This window comes from Drosophila novamexicana, unplaced genomic scaffold, assembly GCF_003285875.2.
Source record: "Drosophila novamexicana strain 15010-1031.04,08,12 unplaced genomic scaffold, DnovRS2.1 tig00000108-arrow-pilon, whole genome shotgun sequence".
In the NCBI taxonomy this organism is placed as follows: domain Eukaryota; kingdom Metazoa; phylum Arthropoda; class Insecta; order Diptera; family Drosophilidae; genus Drosophila; species Drosophila novamexicana.
The window spans coordinates 6,077,060-6,095,006 of NW_020824772.1; the positions used below are offsets into that span (position 1 = coordinate 6,077,060).

The window sequence follows — 17,947 nt, forward strand, 5'->3', positions numbered from 1 at the left end:
TTTGCCTTTTTGTGCATTTTTTGTTGCTGCACTTTGCGGTTTTCTCATTTATTTGGTGCTGGTACAACAACAGCAAATCGTTCGTCCACCATATTGCCATTGCCTGCTGCAGGACTCCTTGTTGTTGCTGTTGCTGTTGCCGTTGGCGCAGGAAATGACTTCAATTTGCTGTTAACAAGTTTAAAATTTCGAAATTGCTACGGAAATACACAACATGATTTCAACCTGAGCATTGGCGCACATAATTACTCAAGAGGTGTGTCCTGAAATTGTGCTCTGACATTCCAGTCATATATATATATAAGGCTGTGTTCTTGCCACATTGTAGCATTGGGAAACCCAAATTTACAGTCCTTATGATGACTTCATCAGGGGCTGCTGCGTTGCAATGTGCCAAACATAAGACCCAAAGACGACAAGTTACGTTGTTCCCTAACAGCTTGGGGAGAAAAAAACAGAGCTCATCCGGTTCACCACTTACTTACATCACAAAAGAGAACTCTTTGGCCCTGTCCCAGCTCCCTCTAAGCGTCCTCTTCCCCTTTAGACGGCTGCTCGACAGCTGTTGCAAGATGCCAATGAACCGCTGCTGTTGCTACCTAACGCTTCCATCCACTTGTTTTCAACTGGGAAATATATTTCGCACCATTTGGCAAAATCTTTTCAGTTTCTGTGGCACCGCTCAACTTATTCGCTTTATTCATATGCTGTGTCTTCACTCTGTCCGCTTGTTGGATTTATAAATGTGAGTACGTATACGTGATATGCCTTAGCTGCACTCCTCCCCATTTGCCCGTCTGCCTGTCTGACTGCCTGCCTGTCCGCTATAAATCAACAATTAATCAAACAACATATGGCCGCCGGCAGTTGCCATCTGGCATCTGGCAGCCGCCGTATCACAGTCCTTGACATTGGTGACAACGCATTTGCCCAAGAAATGCGCAGCTCGACGATGAATATATTTCATTCTGGGTGATAATTTCTAAGAGTGAATACAATTTGAATGCAGAAAAGATTGATATGACATGCAAAACAGAAGAATGGTGAAAAATGCTTCGAATTTATTAATATTATATGTTACAAAAAATTTAATTCATATTTATAATTTAATATATCTTTGACATTTGTTGTTATGTCAAGTTAAGCTCCTAGACAGGCTTTATTTATTTATGTCTGGACTATTTGTTTCAAAAAAAAAAAGATTTGGAGGAGATTTTTTATTCTTATGATTTATAAAAAATCTACACTTCGATTATAGAGCTTTTTCTGAATTAAGCTAACATGAATGAGCTGATGTACTCCTTATCAGGACTTTTGAGTTCTACGATATTATGATGAGCAAACAAGATGGGCAACGCAAGATTCCTCAAGTCAAAGATTTGATATCCTCCAAGAAGCATTTAATTAGAGTTCCTACATTTCCTGTATCTAAGATACGGATCTAAACAGAGTTTTCTGAAGGTAGCTTGAGAGTCCAGTTGGCAATAATGTAGACAAACGGACAGGCATGGCTATTTCTATTCAGCAGTCGAGACTGACTGACGGTGTTGGAGATGACGAATTCAATGTACTGCGCATTTCATGACAACATTATAAGCTCCTCCATTATTAATAATAAGATAAATTAAATGAGGTATTCCATATCAAAAGCAATTAGATGCTTTGCAATTTCGGGAAATTATCTTAGTTGTTTTCTTTGACCCAGGATTAAGGGAACACAATTTACTTCTTTCAATTCTTGTCAATTATGAAATTGTTGTAAGCCGTCTAAATGAGGTATTTTAAAGGAGCTTTTGTAGAAAGTCTTGGAGCTATGGTACAAAGTCAAATCAAATTTGTTAATTACGCAGCAAGAGCCACAGGTCCCGACTTGGTTCTCAATAAGTGTTGGGGAATGGGTTTTGGGCGTCAGTTGGGACACTTTGTAAATTGTCGACGCGTTTACGAAATTTATTGTGGGTTTTTGCTTTGCTCGTTTTTTGTTTTGCCTAATTAATTTGAGCACTCGACACAAAAACAAGCATACGCACATTAACACACACACTCGTACACACACCCACTCACACCCTTCGTCACTGGCATTTTTATATTCGTGTTATTTTAATCATAAAAAGCGCGGACAAAACGACATTACCTTGTAATGCTTCTAGGGGAATGGGGAGTGAATTTCATGTAGTAATGTGTAAGTTGATTGTTAACAATGCTGAATGGGCCTGGTCGAGGAGTGGGACTAAAGTCAAATAGGTAGGAGGCTAATTCTGTTCGCATGTCTATAATTACTGTCGGGACCACAGCAGAGGAGGACAGTTCAAGCCCAGTTGAATGCAGATATTAGGCATGCACAGCTATTTAGCCATACAAACAACGCACACAAGCAGCCTCCCCCGGCAGAATACCCCTCTTCAACAGAACATCTATATATGTATACACATATATGTATGCATGTATATGACTAATAAGAGCGCGTGCGCTCGAGGATTTTGCTGCGGCTGCTCAATTATAATTTTATTCTGTGTGCCTGCCGTGTCCTGCGTGTGCTTTGCAATAACAACAAGGAAATGAAATTAACTCAAAGCACAAATTAAATGTGTATGTGTATGGGTATGTGTACGTATTCGTGTTAATGCGTGTGTGTGTGTGTGTGTGTCTCTGTTGGTTGAATAATCTAATGCAATTAATCGGTTCGTCACTGTTTTGACAAAGTACAAACATGTAAATGTCGTTGTTTCTGCTTCAGTTGTTGCATCTATCGTTGTTGTTGTTCTGGCTGTCGTTGTTGTTGCTGTTGTTAATGTCATGCCTTTCAATATGCAAATTAATCTGAAATTACAATGCATCGCAGCAACGTGCCACTTTTCATAGTTGAACTAACGCGCTGGGCCGGGCCGGGCCAGTGCATGCGACCTCTGGGTGCTTACTCTCTCACTTGCCGATGGGGCGTGCCAGGCAGCGGCAATTGGTTCAATTAAATTGAATTATGGCTCAGGCAGCGAGCGTTAACCAAAGCTTAAAATTAATCCAAAGCTTAAACCGTCAGTGCTGTACAAATAGCTTGCCACATGCATTAATTTACAGCAACTAAGAATTACTTTTACTGCTTTATATTAAACATAGTTTGGTGTCTAGTAATATTGCATTGTAGTAAGAGTATAAAATATGAACGTTAGCATATTTTCTATACAGACACCCAGCTATATATTTCTGTATATGATAACAAAAACCTACAGAAATAATTCATTTTATTTTATTTGTTCATTTATTAAAAAAAGTTAAACTTTCTTTTATAAACTCCAGCAAATAACAAGAGTTTTAAATTTATGAAATCTAAATTTTATTAACTCTCCGGTATTACCTTTGAACAGAAGTAATTACTAGCTAAGCATGTATTCCTCCACAGACAAGAACACTTTTAAACTTTTTTTACTTCGCCTCTTCAGACAATGTGAGATGAAAAAGTCATTATGCAAATTTGGCTGCCAAAAACATATCAAATTGATATCAATCTAGAAGCTTGAGAATATTTTAAATATATTTTATTAAATGTGCGAGTGACCCCACGTGGGAAGCGCATAGATTGAAGTGTTCGACCAAGCAAAAATCCAGACAAATTCAATCAATCAAACACGGGGCAATGCCAATGCCGTTACGTGCCCGTAATGAAGTCCTGTCCAAATTTGCCTTCTCCTAAATTAGCACAAATGTTCTTTTTACGACTTTAACAGTGGCCAGCGGCAACGGCAACGGCAACGGCAATGGCCAAAGCATTGGCAATGGCTCTGGCTCTGGCCCTGCCGTTGTCTCTAATTTCTCATTAATTTGCAAGTGAAATCAGTGAACACGGCTGTACCCCAGCCACTCCTTGTTACAGCCGTATGCCAGCGTTACGGCAACGAGCAGAGAGTAAAGCGTACAAAACGTAACGACAAACGAAACGAGACAACGGGGCGTATGGGTGCTGCATGTAAAAAAGGTAGCTGCAAGGAGGGGTCGGCAGTTGCTGTAGTTGAATGAATGCTTGCTAGGTGTTTGCGGTGGTTTTTCGAGTATTGCGCCAGTGAGCGAATGGCAACCAACGTGAGCGTTGTCAACGCCACTGCAAAGTCAATAGGAGACGAAGGACAAAGGACACGGCAGGGCGGGAGGTGGGATGGGTGGCCGAGACGCAGATGGTTGCCACAGAGGGTCGCGACTGTGGCTGACGCTTGGACTTAATTGAAAGGCGTTTATTTGGCTTTAAAAACGTAAATCAAATTCATTTAAATCTGCCTTCCGTCCGCCGCACCTCCCGCGCCAAGCTGCTGCTTCACCTTTGTGCTGCAATTACACGGCACTCGGCACTCGACAGTGCTTAGGTGATGGAGCAAGGGCTGGAGCCGGAGCAGGGCAGGGGCAGCGACCATGGCAGCTCATTTTATAGCTTGTATTTTAAATAAATGCTCACCGTCGCCGTCTGCGTCGCCACATCTCCGCGTAGCTGCCACGCCGTCGCGGCCGCAGCTGTGCAAATTCCAGTGCTTACGCCACTTTGGTCAAACAAAATGAAGGCTCTTGACATTGGCCGTCATTCGCTTTTGTTGGATTAGCTTTGATTAGATTTTTTGTGTCCTGTTTGCCGCTGCCAGGACAATGACGAACGCCACAGAGTGTCACTCACTGGACGGACATATTTCCGACGTTGGCCCCGGACTCTATTGGTCCATGATTAAAGCAATTGCGACGTCGCCTCTGCGAGTCTTCCTAATTTTTTCGGTTTTAGCTTCTCCTTTTCTGAGTGCTTTAAAATTACATTTCCGTGTGGAAGCTGCACCTGCGGCTCGGCAGGTCGCATAGGCCCTTAGACTCAATCCCAGAGTGGGGACCACTCAATCTGTGTGACTCATTGTGTCAAATTATTTTGGGGATTTATGCGTTGGCAGCCATTTTTTATGCCTAGGCTTGCCACGCCGCGCCCCAGCAACGCCTGGCGCTTACTTTAATGGCAGTCAATTTATTGCCAATAAATTTGTAGCCAAAAAGTTTAGAGCAAGGCCAGCAAAGCAGCAAAAATTTCAAACATTTTTATATGCCCCAGTGATAAACTTGCAACATATGTGCGCGCCGGGTTGCGGGCCCGAGACCCGCTGTTGGGCCCGCTTTTGGCAGTGGCTCAAAATTGCGAGTCTGCTGGCCAAGGGCTGTGCTGTGGCAAAGCCAAAACTGCACTTAAATTCAATTTGTGCCGCGCTGCCTGCAAATGACAGGCGCAATGCGAGTACTGTGGCAGTCCGAGTGACTGGAGCTCTAGCTCTAGCTGTAGCTGTAGCTGTAGCTGGGACGTAAAGTGCCATTTTAAATGGCAGCCAAAAATTGTCGTCTTCATTGCAGCATAATTTCTGCTGCTGCTTTGTTGGCGCGATAAAAAAGTTTCTCCAGCCAAACTGGCCCCTCCCCTGGCGATCCTTTATTCGCTTCTTCTGTTGATTTAATTTTAAATGGTGACGGCACCCATCGTCGGGCTCTTCATTGCGCACCGAAGCAGTTTTATTTATATATTTTAGCCGCTGCAGGAGGGCTGGGGGCGGCGCCTTCCAAATTGTTTGGCTTGCCAACTGAGTGCCGTTTAGTTGGACCCCGTCGCAGGACAATGGATGTAAAAGCCTGTCCAGGTCTGTCGCAGTCAGTCAGTCAGTCAGTCAGTCAATCAGTCAGTCATTCAGTTAGCCGCTTGCCAAGCGCAGAGGTTGGCACAGTCCTTGCCCAAAGGCTGCCAACCATGTTTGGCACTTGTGTTTTGCCTTTTTGTCAATTTTAATGAATTAATGCGTATTTTATGTGAAAAGTTGTTGCCATAAAGTTGCTGCCGGGCAAAAGTAAATTAAATAAATTTATTTTGTGCCCCCTTAGACCCCAAGCTGAACGGATCTGTTGTCTATTATCTAAACATTAGAGCGCTTGGCTCTCCTATTGATACAAAATCTGTACAAATTGAAAATTGTTTGCAATTTAATGATTTGGCTGGTTGTTTGGGGCCAAACTTTTCAACGAGCGGCCATTAAAATTATATTTAAAAGATTATGTGGCAGCCGTTTGGCCTATTTCAATTTAAATGCTGACAGTTTTGGGACTCGGCAATACTTTTAATTTGCGTTTAATGAAGTGCCGTTTTTAAAGCGGAAGCTTGGCGACTTCCATACAAACGCATATCTGTATAAAGCTCGTACTAGGGTCGCTTTTTAAATGCAGCTTCTTGGCATAGAACAACTTTTGACACTTGCCAACAAAAATAAATTGTTGCAGGCAGCGTGAAAAAGTGTCAGGCTTTTGCGGTTGCTGCGTTCGCTGCTGCAACAAAAGTCGCAAGACTCATTTTTCACACCCAGCAAAGATTTGGGCGGACGCAGGAGCCAGACCGAGTGCGAAAGCAAGTGGCTGCCTGCCTGACTGCCTGCCCGACCGACTGACTGACTGACTGATTGTGCAGGCTCTAGGGCCAAAGTTTTTCGCATTAACTTCCGCTGCACGCCGCGTCGCATTTGAATGCGATTTTGATTTGTCATTCGCCGCGTCGTGACAAAAGCCGACGCCTACTTAGAGCGACGAGCACAACTTTTTCTTCCATTTCCATTTCCGCTGCTGCAGCCAGGAGTGGAAGCAGCTCCATCAGACGCTTGGCGCCCACTTGTCGCCGATCATTGGTTTCCGTTTCCAGCCAACAGCTGCAAGTCGAACTCTGCAACTCAGCGCGACGTGCACAAGCGCATTTTGAAGTTTATGAAACAGCAGCCGCTGAACCGGTGGCGATGGCAATGGCGATGGCAATGGCGGCGGCGGCGGCTGCAAAGCCAACTTTCTGAATAGATTAAGTTGAAAGTTTTGCTCATTTTCAGCATCGCCTCAATTCAGAGCTGTTGCCTAAGCGCCGGCGAACTGCAGCAGCTACTTGTATGTAAGTCCGTCCGCCAAGAAAAATCAACGTAATGATGTCAACGGCAGCGTCAGGCATACGGCTAGGGGTAAGCTGTACGGCCAAAATCAAAACTTTCTCAAGTATCATTAAAACTAACCGAAAAAATGGAGAGCGCAAGCGAGCGAGTTTTATTTCCATTTGCTGGAGCCTCTATTCAGCTATTATCTTGTTTGATTTGCTTTTCTTTGGCATTGTGGCACGTACTTGTCCCACCTTGTTGTAGCAACCTCAAGTTTCTGTGTGTCTGTTTCTTGCTGTTGCCGTATTTGGAATTTTTGCAGTTTGCCCAAAAGCCAAGTTAAGCCTTTTTTTGCCAGCAATAAATAGCAGAGCAACAATTGTGGCGACTGTAAATTGTGGGGCGCACAAAAGTATGGTACAGAAAAATTTGATTCAATTATGAGTCCCTGCTAATGCATAGAAATGAGAGCGTGTTATAATATATATAATAAAAAAATATGAGTAATAATGCTGCTATCAATACACTAAAATGACTAGCTGATAAGAATCCGAGACCAATCAAGGCTGTCCTTCGCTGTGTGTACGTGTGTGTGTATGTACATGTTTGCGTCTCTCCTATTCGCCTGACTTGCTTATTTATGATAGGCACATTTATGAGTGCTCCGCTCAACCCCACGCAATAAATATATTGCATGTAATTAATCAGCCGCCCAGCCCCCTTTTCGATAAGGACGCCTCCTCGGTTGCATCAATCCCAAGCAAACAGCTCAACAAGCATCGGTAATCAGAGGATCGCCGCGGGCGGATAATTAAAATTCAGTTTTGTGCTGCACCCACCCAAAGTCGGTTCGATTGGTTCTGGCTAATTGTTGGCCTGGACTTTGTTTCATGAGGTTGCGGTCCACTCGAGTTTCATTGAATAGCCGAATTATTTATTAGCCATGTCAGAAAGACGTTTGCTTTGTGGCGAATCGAGCCTGCGCAGTTATGTGCATGACTTCGGCCATGTGCTTTATGGCCATTATCTGCCGTATCCAATAACAATCGGACAGACACCGTTCTGATTACTGCTATTTTATCCAAATATATCTTGGGCTTATTTAATTAGCACCAGACCGTTTTTGCTAGTGAACTAATAATGCACAGAACGCATTATGCCCAATAAATAGATAGGGGCCAAGTAATTTGATTGATTAAATGTGCTACAGTAGAAACGATACATATGAATGGAATAAAGGATTATATTTGAGCCGCTTTGAAGTTGGATTTTATGATATAACATTTAACATCTTTACCGGCTTCTGGAGAAGTTTTCATGGCAACAGAAACCCGCAAGAACTTTAAGGCATTATAAATATACATAAGAACTTGTGCTATCATTATTTAAAACCACAGCAACACACACACGTATAAAAAACATACACACATCTATATTTATTAAGGCTGTTGCTATTGTTGTTGTTGGTCAGGAAACAAAGTGTATGCAAAGAAACTTTCAGTTAATTAAAAAAAATAGAAGAAGCAGCAGCAGCAGGGCAAAATTGTTGTATAAATTTTGCTCCTTATGCGCGACTAAATGAAAAATCTACCCATGAGTGTTGTTAACCTGATGAAAAGTAGGTAAAACCGTAAGCAGAACAGGCAACAGCGACGGTGACGACGACAGCGACGGCGACTGCGACGCTGGCAGCGCCAGCACATTTGCGATTATTTCCCACGCGGGCACTCAAAACATAAAGAGCAATAAATTAAAAGCTAAAGCCAGAGACTACGGCTAAGTGCGACAACGACGATGAGGACGTCGCGAGGGCGCTAACGTAGCAGCGTAACGGGCAGGACATCAACGACATCAAGGATTCTGATGAAGCAGCTCACGAGCGTCCTTCAAGACGCTAAAAATCAAATAACGAAACACCCAACGTTTGCCCCCAGGCAGCCACTTCAGGTGCAAATGAAAAATGTAATTATTTCGTAGATTTGCGTTCACAAAAATAAACACGCGGAAAATGTAACTATTTGACAGCCTCAGGGCTCAGTTCAGCAGAAGGGGGCGGGTCCGGGCGGGCTGCTGGGCAGCCGGGCCGCTTGCAGCGTAATGAGCAAGCGGCAATCGGGAGAAACTTAAAAAGGCAAAAAGGCCCATAAAATGTTAAATAAATAAATAGTGGCTGACAGAGCATTGGACCTAATGAGAGCAACTTTTGTAGCTGCCGTTCGCAAAATCTCAAAGAAATTAGCGCATACAACTTGCGGGCTTGGTTCAGGTGCACAGGGGGCGTGGCACGGCGTGGCACGGCGAGGCACAGCGCGGCCCGGCAGCTGCTCATTAATTAAGAAAGTGGCAAATGAAAAGCCAGCAAAACACGCTTCAAATTAAGGGGCTTCCCAGTGTGACGAAAGCGCCGCCAGTGCCAAAGACTCGTTTGCCAGTGACCTGTGGGCGGCAGGCGGCTGTAGGCGTGGCACGAGTCCTTTCGCTCAACGAATAAATCAGGTTTTTATTTGCTTTCACTTGCTCTGCTCTAATATTATGTTCGCCCATATTCTGGGGTGCATTTCGCTCTCTTTGTTTGCTGCCGCGTCGCCGCTTGCGGTTTTCATCTCGCCAGCATTGGGGTCGCTGCATTTTGTTGTTGTCGGCTCAAACATAAAAGTCGAAAATTAAATTATTAATTTATTGCCCGTTGCTCGAAGCCCCGACACAGCTCCGCTTGCCATGGCTGGGTCTTCATTTTATGCCCTTCGACCAAAAATAAAAAAAAAATAAACAAAAAGAAAAAGGAGAACAAAAAAAAAATGCCAAAATAACCTGCCCGTTGCTGTGGCGCCACATTCTGTGGCTTTCCACAGCTCTGGCCCCCATGGCTTGCTAATTATTCATAAATAAAGCGTGCATAGGCTGCGGCCGCTGCTTCTGCTGTTGCTACTGGGGAATAGCTTCGACCGGGCCACGTCATTTGGCTCTTGTTTATTTATTTAATAATTTGCACAAGTGCCGCAAAATGTTCTTTGATTGAAGTTAATGCGCCCGGCCAAATTCAATTCGTTGCTGCTGTCGCAATAAGCAAACGGCCAAACTGGGCTGTTGGCCTACTTACATCCACCAATCGCCGTCGCAATGAAAAAGCAATTAACAGCGGTAAATGCCGATAGAAATATAAAATTAATTTCCATGTTTATCAAATAAACAGGGCTTACAGCCAAACCATTTACCCAATTTCTTGCCTTTTTTCCGATATACTTTATGGCCAATGAAATATTTGCAAGTTTTTGCAATCGATATGTTTTGGTATTATCCATATCTGAATGGCCTCTAAGATTGTTATTAATGTTATTTTAAGGAAAATTTATTTATCAGGTCGGGCATATATTATTATTTTTGATTGAAATGTTCAAAATATTATCCTTCAGGTATCCTTGGTTTGTCTGCTCAAACATATTTATCTTAACTGTGTTTTATATTAAGCTCATCAGCACATAACTGTGTTTTGCTTTTTATTCTTCTTTCTGAAAGACAATCATTTCGAAATGAGCAAAGCTCGTGAAACATTCTGTCGAAAATAGTATCACCTTGCCTCACGATCTTAAATAAGAGTTATTGTATTGGAAGGTAACTTACGATATTTCTCCGAATGGCGTGAATGCATCTTTCAGCTGTTGCGTTTCGATTTCAGCACTCAAATCGCCCACAAAGATGTGAAATTGTTCTGCAATGACAAAAGAGATAAAATACAAAGGCAATTAGAAGGAGAACGCACACAAGTTGAACTAAAACTAATTAAACGGCTGGCAACCAAAACTCATCAGCTTAAGCCTAAGGGCAAAACACTTGACGCACACTTAAGAGGCCCACATGAGAATCCTCGGCAACAGTTGCCGCTTGATAGTTGCCAGTTGCCAGTTGCCAGTTGCTGAAATCGCTACCTGCAATTGTGCATGCACTGTCTGGGTTGGTTTCGGATCTCGACTCGTGGCTGATTTTGGGCCTTACATTACCAAATGGCGCTTGTCAGGCTGCTTGCTGCTCTTCCCACGTCGCCTGCAACCGTACATCCGAACGTCCGGCTTAGTTGCGTTGTCTACTCGTTTGGCAAGCGGCATTTCTGGTCGACACTTCAGTAGAGATGCTGTTGCTTCGGCCACTCTAGACAAACCAGCTGGCAGCCACAGATACAGGAATATATACTCCTACGTCCAACAAGAGCTGTCGCTTCGGTTACAACGTGCCAACAGCGGGTGGACTGTTGGCTGGCGCAGGTGGGCCGCCCAAGTGTGGCGACGTGTCATGTTTGTATGCAGGAGCTCGCAGATGTAACAATTCTCTCTTCTATCTCAGCTGGTCCACTCGTCTCCTGTGTTGTTCTTGTTACCGGCTTTTCGGCCCGCATCCGTGCCAAAATGACATAGTTTCGTATTACAAGGAAATTGCACTTGAATGTGTCAGTCAGCGGTAGCGACAGCGGCAAGTGTATGAATGTAATGGTGGGCGTGGCACTCATTTCTGTGTGTTGCACTGTGAACATGAGCAATGGAAACAGCGCTGACAAATATGCCAAAAAACGTACTTCCCCCATGGGCCATGAGTTGACCAGGCGGCAGCTCCCACGGCATTGATGCCCTCACCCTTGCCTTTTCCTTTTGCAGTTCGGTTTTTCGTGTCTGCAGCTGGTTTTCTCCACGTTTAAGCTGCGCGTTGTCCCGTGGCTCGGCACGCGCTCGTCCATTTGTCCGGCTAAACGGCAGGAAGTTGTGCTAAGCGTCATTTCCGTTGTTTTGAGTGATTGCAATTGAGATACGGTTTTTGTGGTTTCTTTTTGGGTGGAAACTCTGGCACTTTGCACAAGTGGTTTGGTCTGAATTCTGCTGTCCGATGTCATGCTCTAAAATCTGTGTAACTTAACGTTTTGCGATAATTCAGAGGGATGATTAAAGGCTACTTAAGCTTAATGACTAATTGTAGTAGTAATTGTAATTTTAAACAAAGATTAGGAATCCCAATATATAAATGCCTTACCGCATTTTGGCTCTAACTTTGTGTTAGCTTATTTATCTTCATTTAATCATATAAAAAATGCACATGCATAGTTGCTCAATTCATTTTCTGCAATCTCAGTATCTCCGACATTCTCTGTACAACTAAATCTGTATCAACCAACAAATTTATTGCCCAGAGGCAGATAAACTGCAGCTGAAAAACTCGTAACACGCCCCACAACAACAAGCTCGACCATAAACAACCGGCCATAAACTCCGAAGCGAATTCAAACAGCAGCGAATTTTTTTTCGCAGAATTTAGTCAATTGGTCAGCCGAAAACAATTTAATCAGCGCTGTCCATATATATAAAGGATTTGGTCATGATATGATATCTGATATGTTGGCCAATTAAGTTCCAGTACATAAAACTGCATTAAAGCTGCGTTCACTGCCCTATGCTTCTATTTGCGGTGACTATATGGGACCAACAATTAATCGCCAGCAATATGGACAACGCAGTGCGTACATTTTAAGAGCGGTAGGTGGGACACATAAAAGTCAGGCCAACCTTCAAAACAGGGCATAAAGCTTAACAAAGCAAGGCGAAGTGAAGTGAATTCGCAGCCAAACACCAACAATTCGAAAATGAGCGAACATCAAACTAGGAGAGCGGGGAGTGGCAGTGGAGTAGGAAATGTAATTCAACATAAAAATATCGTAAATCTTAAATTAGAAATTTCGCACATTAAAAACTTGGAAATTGCATTTAGCTGCTGCTCCTGCTGCTGCTTTTGGTTGTTTGCGCGGCTTTCGACTGGCTCATTCATGAAATCCTCGGCAAACAGCAAACGAACCAAAATCCCAACAAAATTCCCTAAAGCGAAGCATTGAGGGCGTGGCCGCTGCGGGTCTGCATAAAGTCCATTGACGCACATTTTTAATGAGTTGGACATAAAAAAGTTTTAGCTTTTTGAAAAGCTGGCGTTGAAACGAAGCCAACGAAATACTGATGCACACAGACACAAACACACACACACACACACACTAACAGGCACACACACCCAGAGACAAACACCAGTACTTTTGCAGCCTGCTGGGCATTGCCTCTGTTACCATTCCCGCTGCTTTCCTCGTCCTCGTCTGCTGTTTTTATTGCATAATCGTGAGTCAATCAGCGACCTGGGACCAAAACAGTGTAATGGGGAGAGTGGGAGAGAGAGCGAGCCAAATAGATAGAAATGTAGTGTGTGAGCAATAAGAAGGAGGAGAGCGACCTTCATCAATGCAACTCAGCTAATAAATACGTGCTGCAGTCTGTCCTCTGGGACTTGGAGGGCAGTGGGCGTGCCTCTTGGCGTCCCTTTTATATTAAATTCCAGTGTAGCGCTCTCGGCTTAGCTTTAATTTGGCCTCTGTCAAATTGGGCAAATTGTCGCATGTAATTGAATTGCGAACATCATTAAATTGCGCATACGCGCAATTCACAAACGTGAATATCCGTCGAATTGTTGTCATAATTTGTTTTAATTTGGCTGTCATAATCGCTCTTTGGCCATTGCGCGTCGGTTAGCCATTCGTTCAATCCAATGAGATTGCTTACGAGATGACGTCAGTAAGAGGTTATTGTGCTCCCATTTTGGCATTTAATTAAGCAAATCTCTACTACATTATGTGGAATTTAAAGAACCCTACAACATCATTTGTGAGTCAAGCATTTATGAATTATATTATTTTTACAAGCGTTTAGCTGGAATTGTATTCTTTTATAAGAGCAGCTGCATTCAAACCTTGTGCATATTTACCAAAAATAACAAGAGCCTGCCGAAGTTGTATGAGGGTACAGGCTGCACTTGGTATGCATAAATTTTGCGGCAAGTGTTTACCTTCATTTGGGCGCAGTCAGTGTAAAGTGAACTCAAGTGAAGCATGTGGTAATAGAATGTTGTGGTAGCCCCTATAGCCTCCACGATTCTCCTCCACGATTCTCCTCCATGTTTTCTGTGCTGGGCCATATATTTTGGCATATGTCCAATGCGCGAACTGAAACCGGAGTGACTACAAATGTGGTTGAAATGTACGCGAAGCGGCAAACCGCAAAAGTAGCTGAACAAACACAAATGTGCCAGGCCAAATCGTTGGGCAAAAAAAACTAAAACGCACACATGTATACACTTTACCGTGTGGGCAACAAATACTAAAGCACATACGAAAGCCAAATGTGATGGACATGTATGAGTGTGTGTGTGTGGACGGCCTTCTCCTACTATGTAAAAATGTCTGTATATTGGTATGAGTGGTGACAACAAATGCAAACACAAATACAAATATAAACACAGATGCTAACTAACCACACCAATTGCCCATGTGTGTATGCCACTCACCGAGTCCTGGCTGCAATACAAACACATGCAAAGCAGGATTACAACGTGGGCGCAATTTGATGTATTTTCAACGGAAATTATGTTACACTGCCACTTGTACCTCCTTATACCAACACCAACCCTGACACTAGCAACAACAACAGCAAATACTATAAAAGCAGCGGCTATCAGTGTCCATTGTTAGTCCAAGTGCCTCGTTCCCCAAATAACCTCACAGCATCGTCCAAAACAACAATGGCACTGATAAAAAGGATAAAAGCATAAGTGGGCAGAAGTCCTGACTGGAATTGCTGTACATTTTTCATATAAACACTCGACTGTAAAATGCATTGCCTCTTGAATTAAATCAACAACAACTCATGCTGAAAATACTCAGTAACAGCAACAACAATAAGCGGTAAGTACTTCCAAAATATATTCAACATTATGTTTTGCCATTGGCAACACGATGGCACATCACTGGTCAGTTTTGCCTGTTATTGTTGTCGAAGTGGCCTTAAGATACGTCCTTATTGCAGTTTTCGGAATGCCCCAAACGATGTGAGCTTTGCAACAGGCTTACAGCGAGTGGTAAATTGTATAGAAAGATTATATACAGTTAATTTATTTTTCTTATAAGATATTACGAAAACAAGAAGGCAGATCTGTCTATCAGGAGACAAAGAATCGAGACACTTGCAAAATCTTAATTCCCGATCGATTGTTCCATTGAAGTTGTATAACAAAATAGTGCAAATATTGGCATATAGGCATGGGTACATCGACACGACTGCAACGGTACTAAGGTTAACCAATGCTAAAACATATGGAATTGCGAGAACCTTGATAAAAGCATTTTTTCTGACCATGCTAAGCGTATATATTTCAGACTCATTAAATGAGTAGAACAAATTTATTTCTATTAATTTATTGCTGTTTCTATTTCACAATATTTGTTGGTTCACTTATAATATTATTTTATGCCATTTATATTCTATTCGATTCATGTTTGACTGTTCGAAAATGAAGGTCGAAAATGGGTCGTAGAGGGCGTGAATACGACTCTGTTATGCAAGGTATGAGGCATGTCTATCCAAAATATATTATGTAATTTGTGCATGTAGGAATCTTTGAGCGGGGCGCAGGGCTCCTCCAGTGAAATGTCTTTTAGTTGCCATTAAAAGTGTGGCGCAGAGAAAAGTAAAAGCTAAAAGCTAAACGAACAACAGCCAACGGATTGATGCACATGAAGCCCGCGACCTCAAAGCGCGTTATTTGTTGTAAAAAGTATTACTTTCTCACACACATATGCAGGCGGGCGAAAAAAAAAAACTAATAAGCTTTTGTGCAATTGCCAGCAGTCGCGGTCTTTTCCTGCCAACCAGATGAAAGCTAATTCCAACACATGGTACAAAAGGTGGCAAAAACTGACGAGATATGTGTGTGTGTGTGTGTGTGTGTGTGAATATGCAAACGTCGAATGCGGTGCGCAGCACAATGCAGCAAGAGCAACAAAAGCGACAACAATAAAATCAAAAGGATTTCAGCAGCCGCAAATGCACACAGCGTACAACATTAAGCCCGCGGCATGAATGGCTGGCAGGCGGTACAAGGCCGGGTGCCGGGTGGCCTGGGGGGTGTGGCTGTGCAGTGGGCGGTGCATTAACACACGGGCCAATAAGTATGCAATGCGCTGTGACATTTTTAACGCCGCCAACAAAGGCAGCAGCAACAACAATGCCAACCAGCTAACCAAAGCACTAGCTGCTTGGCCCCACTGCCACGCAGCCTCCCCCATCTCGAGCTCCGGCCCAGGCCGCCACCATGACCGTGTATGGTCTGATGCTGACGCCGTCTGTTGCGCAGGAAAGCACGATTACGACGAGTCAAAAGCACCTCACACACGGAACACACAGGAGGACCAGCAAGGTGCAGCAGTGGCAACTGTCGAAGTCGTGGGCGGGGCGGGGCGGGGCGGGGCGGGACGTCATGTGTCTTTGGCGCGTAAACGTGTCGTTATTTGCAGGGTGACAAAATTAGATTTAAATATGGCGCACCCACAGGCCTTCCGTTATGCTGTAGCTGCTAGCGAAATGTCAGCGCATGTCCTGCTGATGAAACTGAGCTGTCGTCCTGACACATATATCAATTGCCTGTTCTGGCTTTGAGGCACTCTTTCAGTAGTTGAGCTGATTTAATTGGCACTAAACGGATATTTTGAATGCAACCTGCATTTGTTAATAGTAAGCTCAGAAATTTATTTTTTAACGCTTACTGTACACTGCTTTCATTGAAACAACATAACAAAAAACAGTTTCGAACTGATGCTAAATGTAATTGGAAAAACTCTATCAATCGTAGCGTGGATATAAGTGGATTCCACGAAGCTTCCTGCTCCCTGCTCCGCTCTAGCAAAACAAAATCAATTCGATTTCATATTTACGCTTATGTGAAAAGTTTTTCAATGAAAGTCGACGCATCTTAAAAGCGCCGTACGCTGAATAATGGACGGAATCTAAAAGAGCGCCTTAAAATTTGATCGTTTATTTCTTAAATTGGATTGGAAGGGTCGAATACTTATTTTGACTTATATAAGGTCTAAGAACTAGATCATTTTCCTGCTTGGAGATGATAATTTCGGAAAAGCCGTTCACTCTTTTTCTATTCAGGTATTCGACTTACTACTTGTGCAACTATTTTATATTCAATCTCTTATTAAAAGTTAAAATATATGCGAACAAGGCGAAAGAGCTATCCTTCAGATGTTAATCTTTTTTCTATTGGGACGAGGTTCTTGGAAAAGCTTATTGACCTTATTTTTAATTGGCTTTTTAGAACTTTTCTTTTATGCAAAACCATTATTAAGTATGAAAATAAAAATAAAAATATTGTCCAAATATTAATATATGAAAAAAATATATAAAATGTTGATTCGGATAAACATCTTGTCAGATTTTACACCTATTTCTTCAGTGTGCGCCCATTGTAATCAGCGTCAGCGTTGCTGCTGCCTTCATCATTATGAAACGTAAAACGAAAGCGATTTGCAGTAATGCCAACACTTTGCCACCCAAGCATTTGCAGAGCCCCCCTCTATCCACTCCGTGACATTGTTGTTAAATGAAGAAAGTATTTTTCAAATGCGAATTTCCGTTATGCGCATCGCGTTGAGCATGAAGACATTTTTGACTATTGTCTGCCGCGCGGCAATACGAACAGCAGAAAGCTCAAAACAGCAACAAAGTCTGTGCGAAACTATTGCCAATGACAACGACAACGACAGCGACAACGACAAGGACAACAAGGACGACAGCGATGAGGAAGACGTTGATGATAGCAAGCGCTTCCGCTTTTGTTGTTGTGCTGCTTTTGCTGTTGTGGTTGTTGCTGTTGTCGGTGCTCTGTGTGCACGACACACAAAACATTGAATGACATTATCCTTTATTGCTTATCCCATTCTTTGCGCTCTACACTCCATGCTCGGTGCTCGGTGCTAGCTGCTCTGGGTTTCGTCGACAGCTGCGCTCTGCACATTGGCACGCAAATGGCAGAAGCAGGACATGAACCCAGTCGGTTTGGTCTGGGAGAGCGAAAGTCATAAAGGGCAACGCGGCGTATGCGTAATATTAACTATGACACTGTCGAGTTCGCGAATCGGGTGCAGTCTCCTAGTCCGGGTGAAGGATGGCCGGGAGTTACGCGGC

At 43.2% G+C, this 17,947-nt stretch overlaps 1 protein-coding gene across 1 annotated transcript in view; it reads right to left on the bottom strand.

The window, feature by feature from the left end:
- LOC115771991 (nucleolysin TIA-1) overlaps positions 1–17,947 on the bottom strand; it is an 85,975-nt gene that overhangs the window by 25,538 nt on the left and 42,490 nt on the right. Inside the window, exon 2 of the mRNA XM_030717913.1 lies at positions 10,527–10,614. Within this exon, the coding sequence (XP_030573773.1) occupies positions 10,527–10,614 (88 nt within the window). The remainder of the gene's footprint in view (positions 1–10,526; positions 10,615–17,947) is intronic.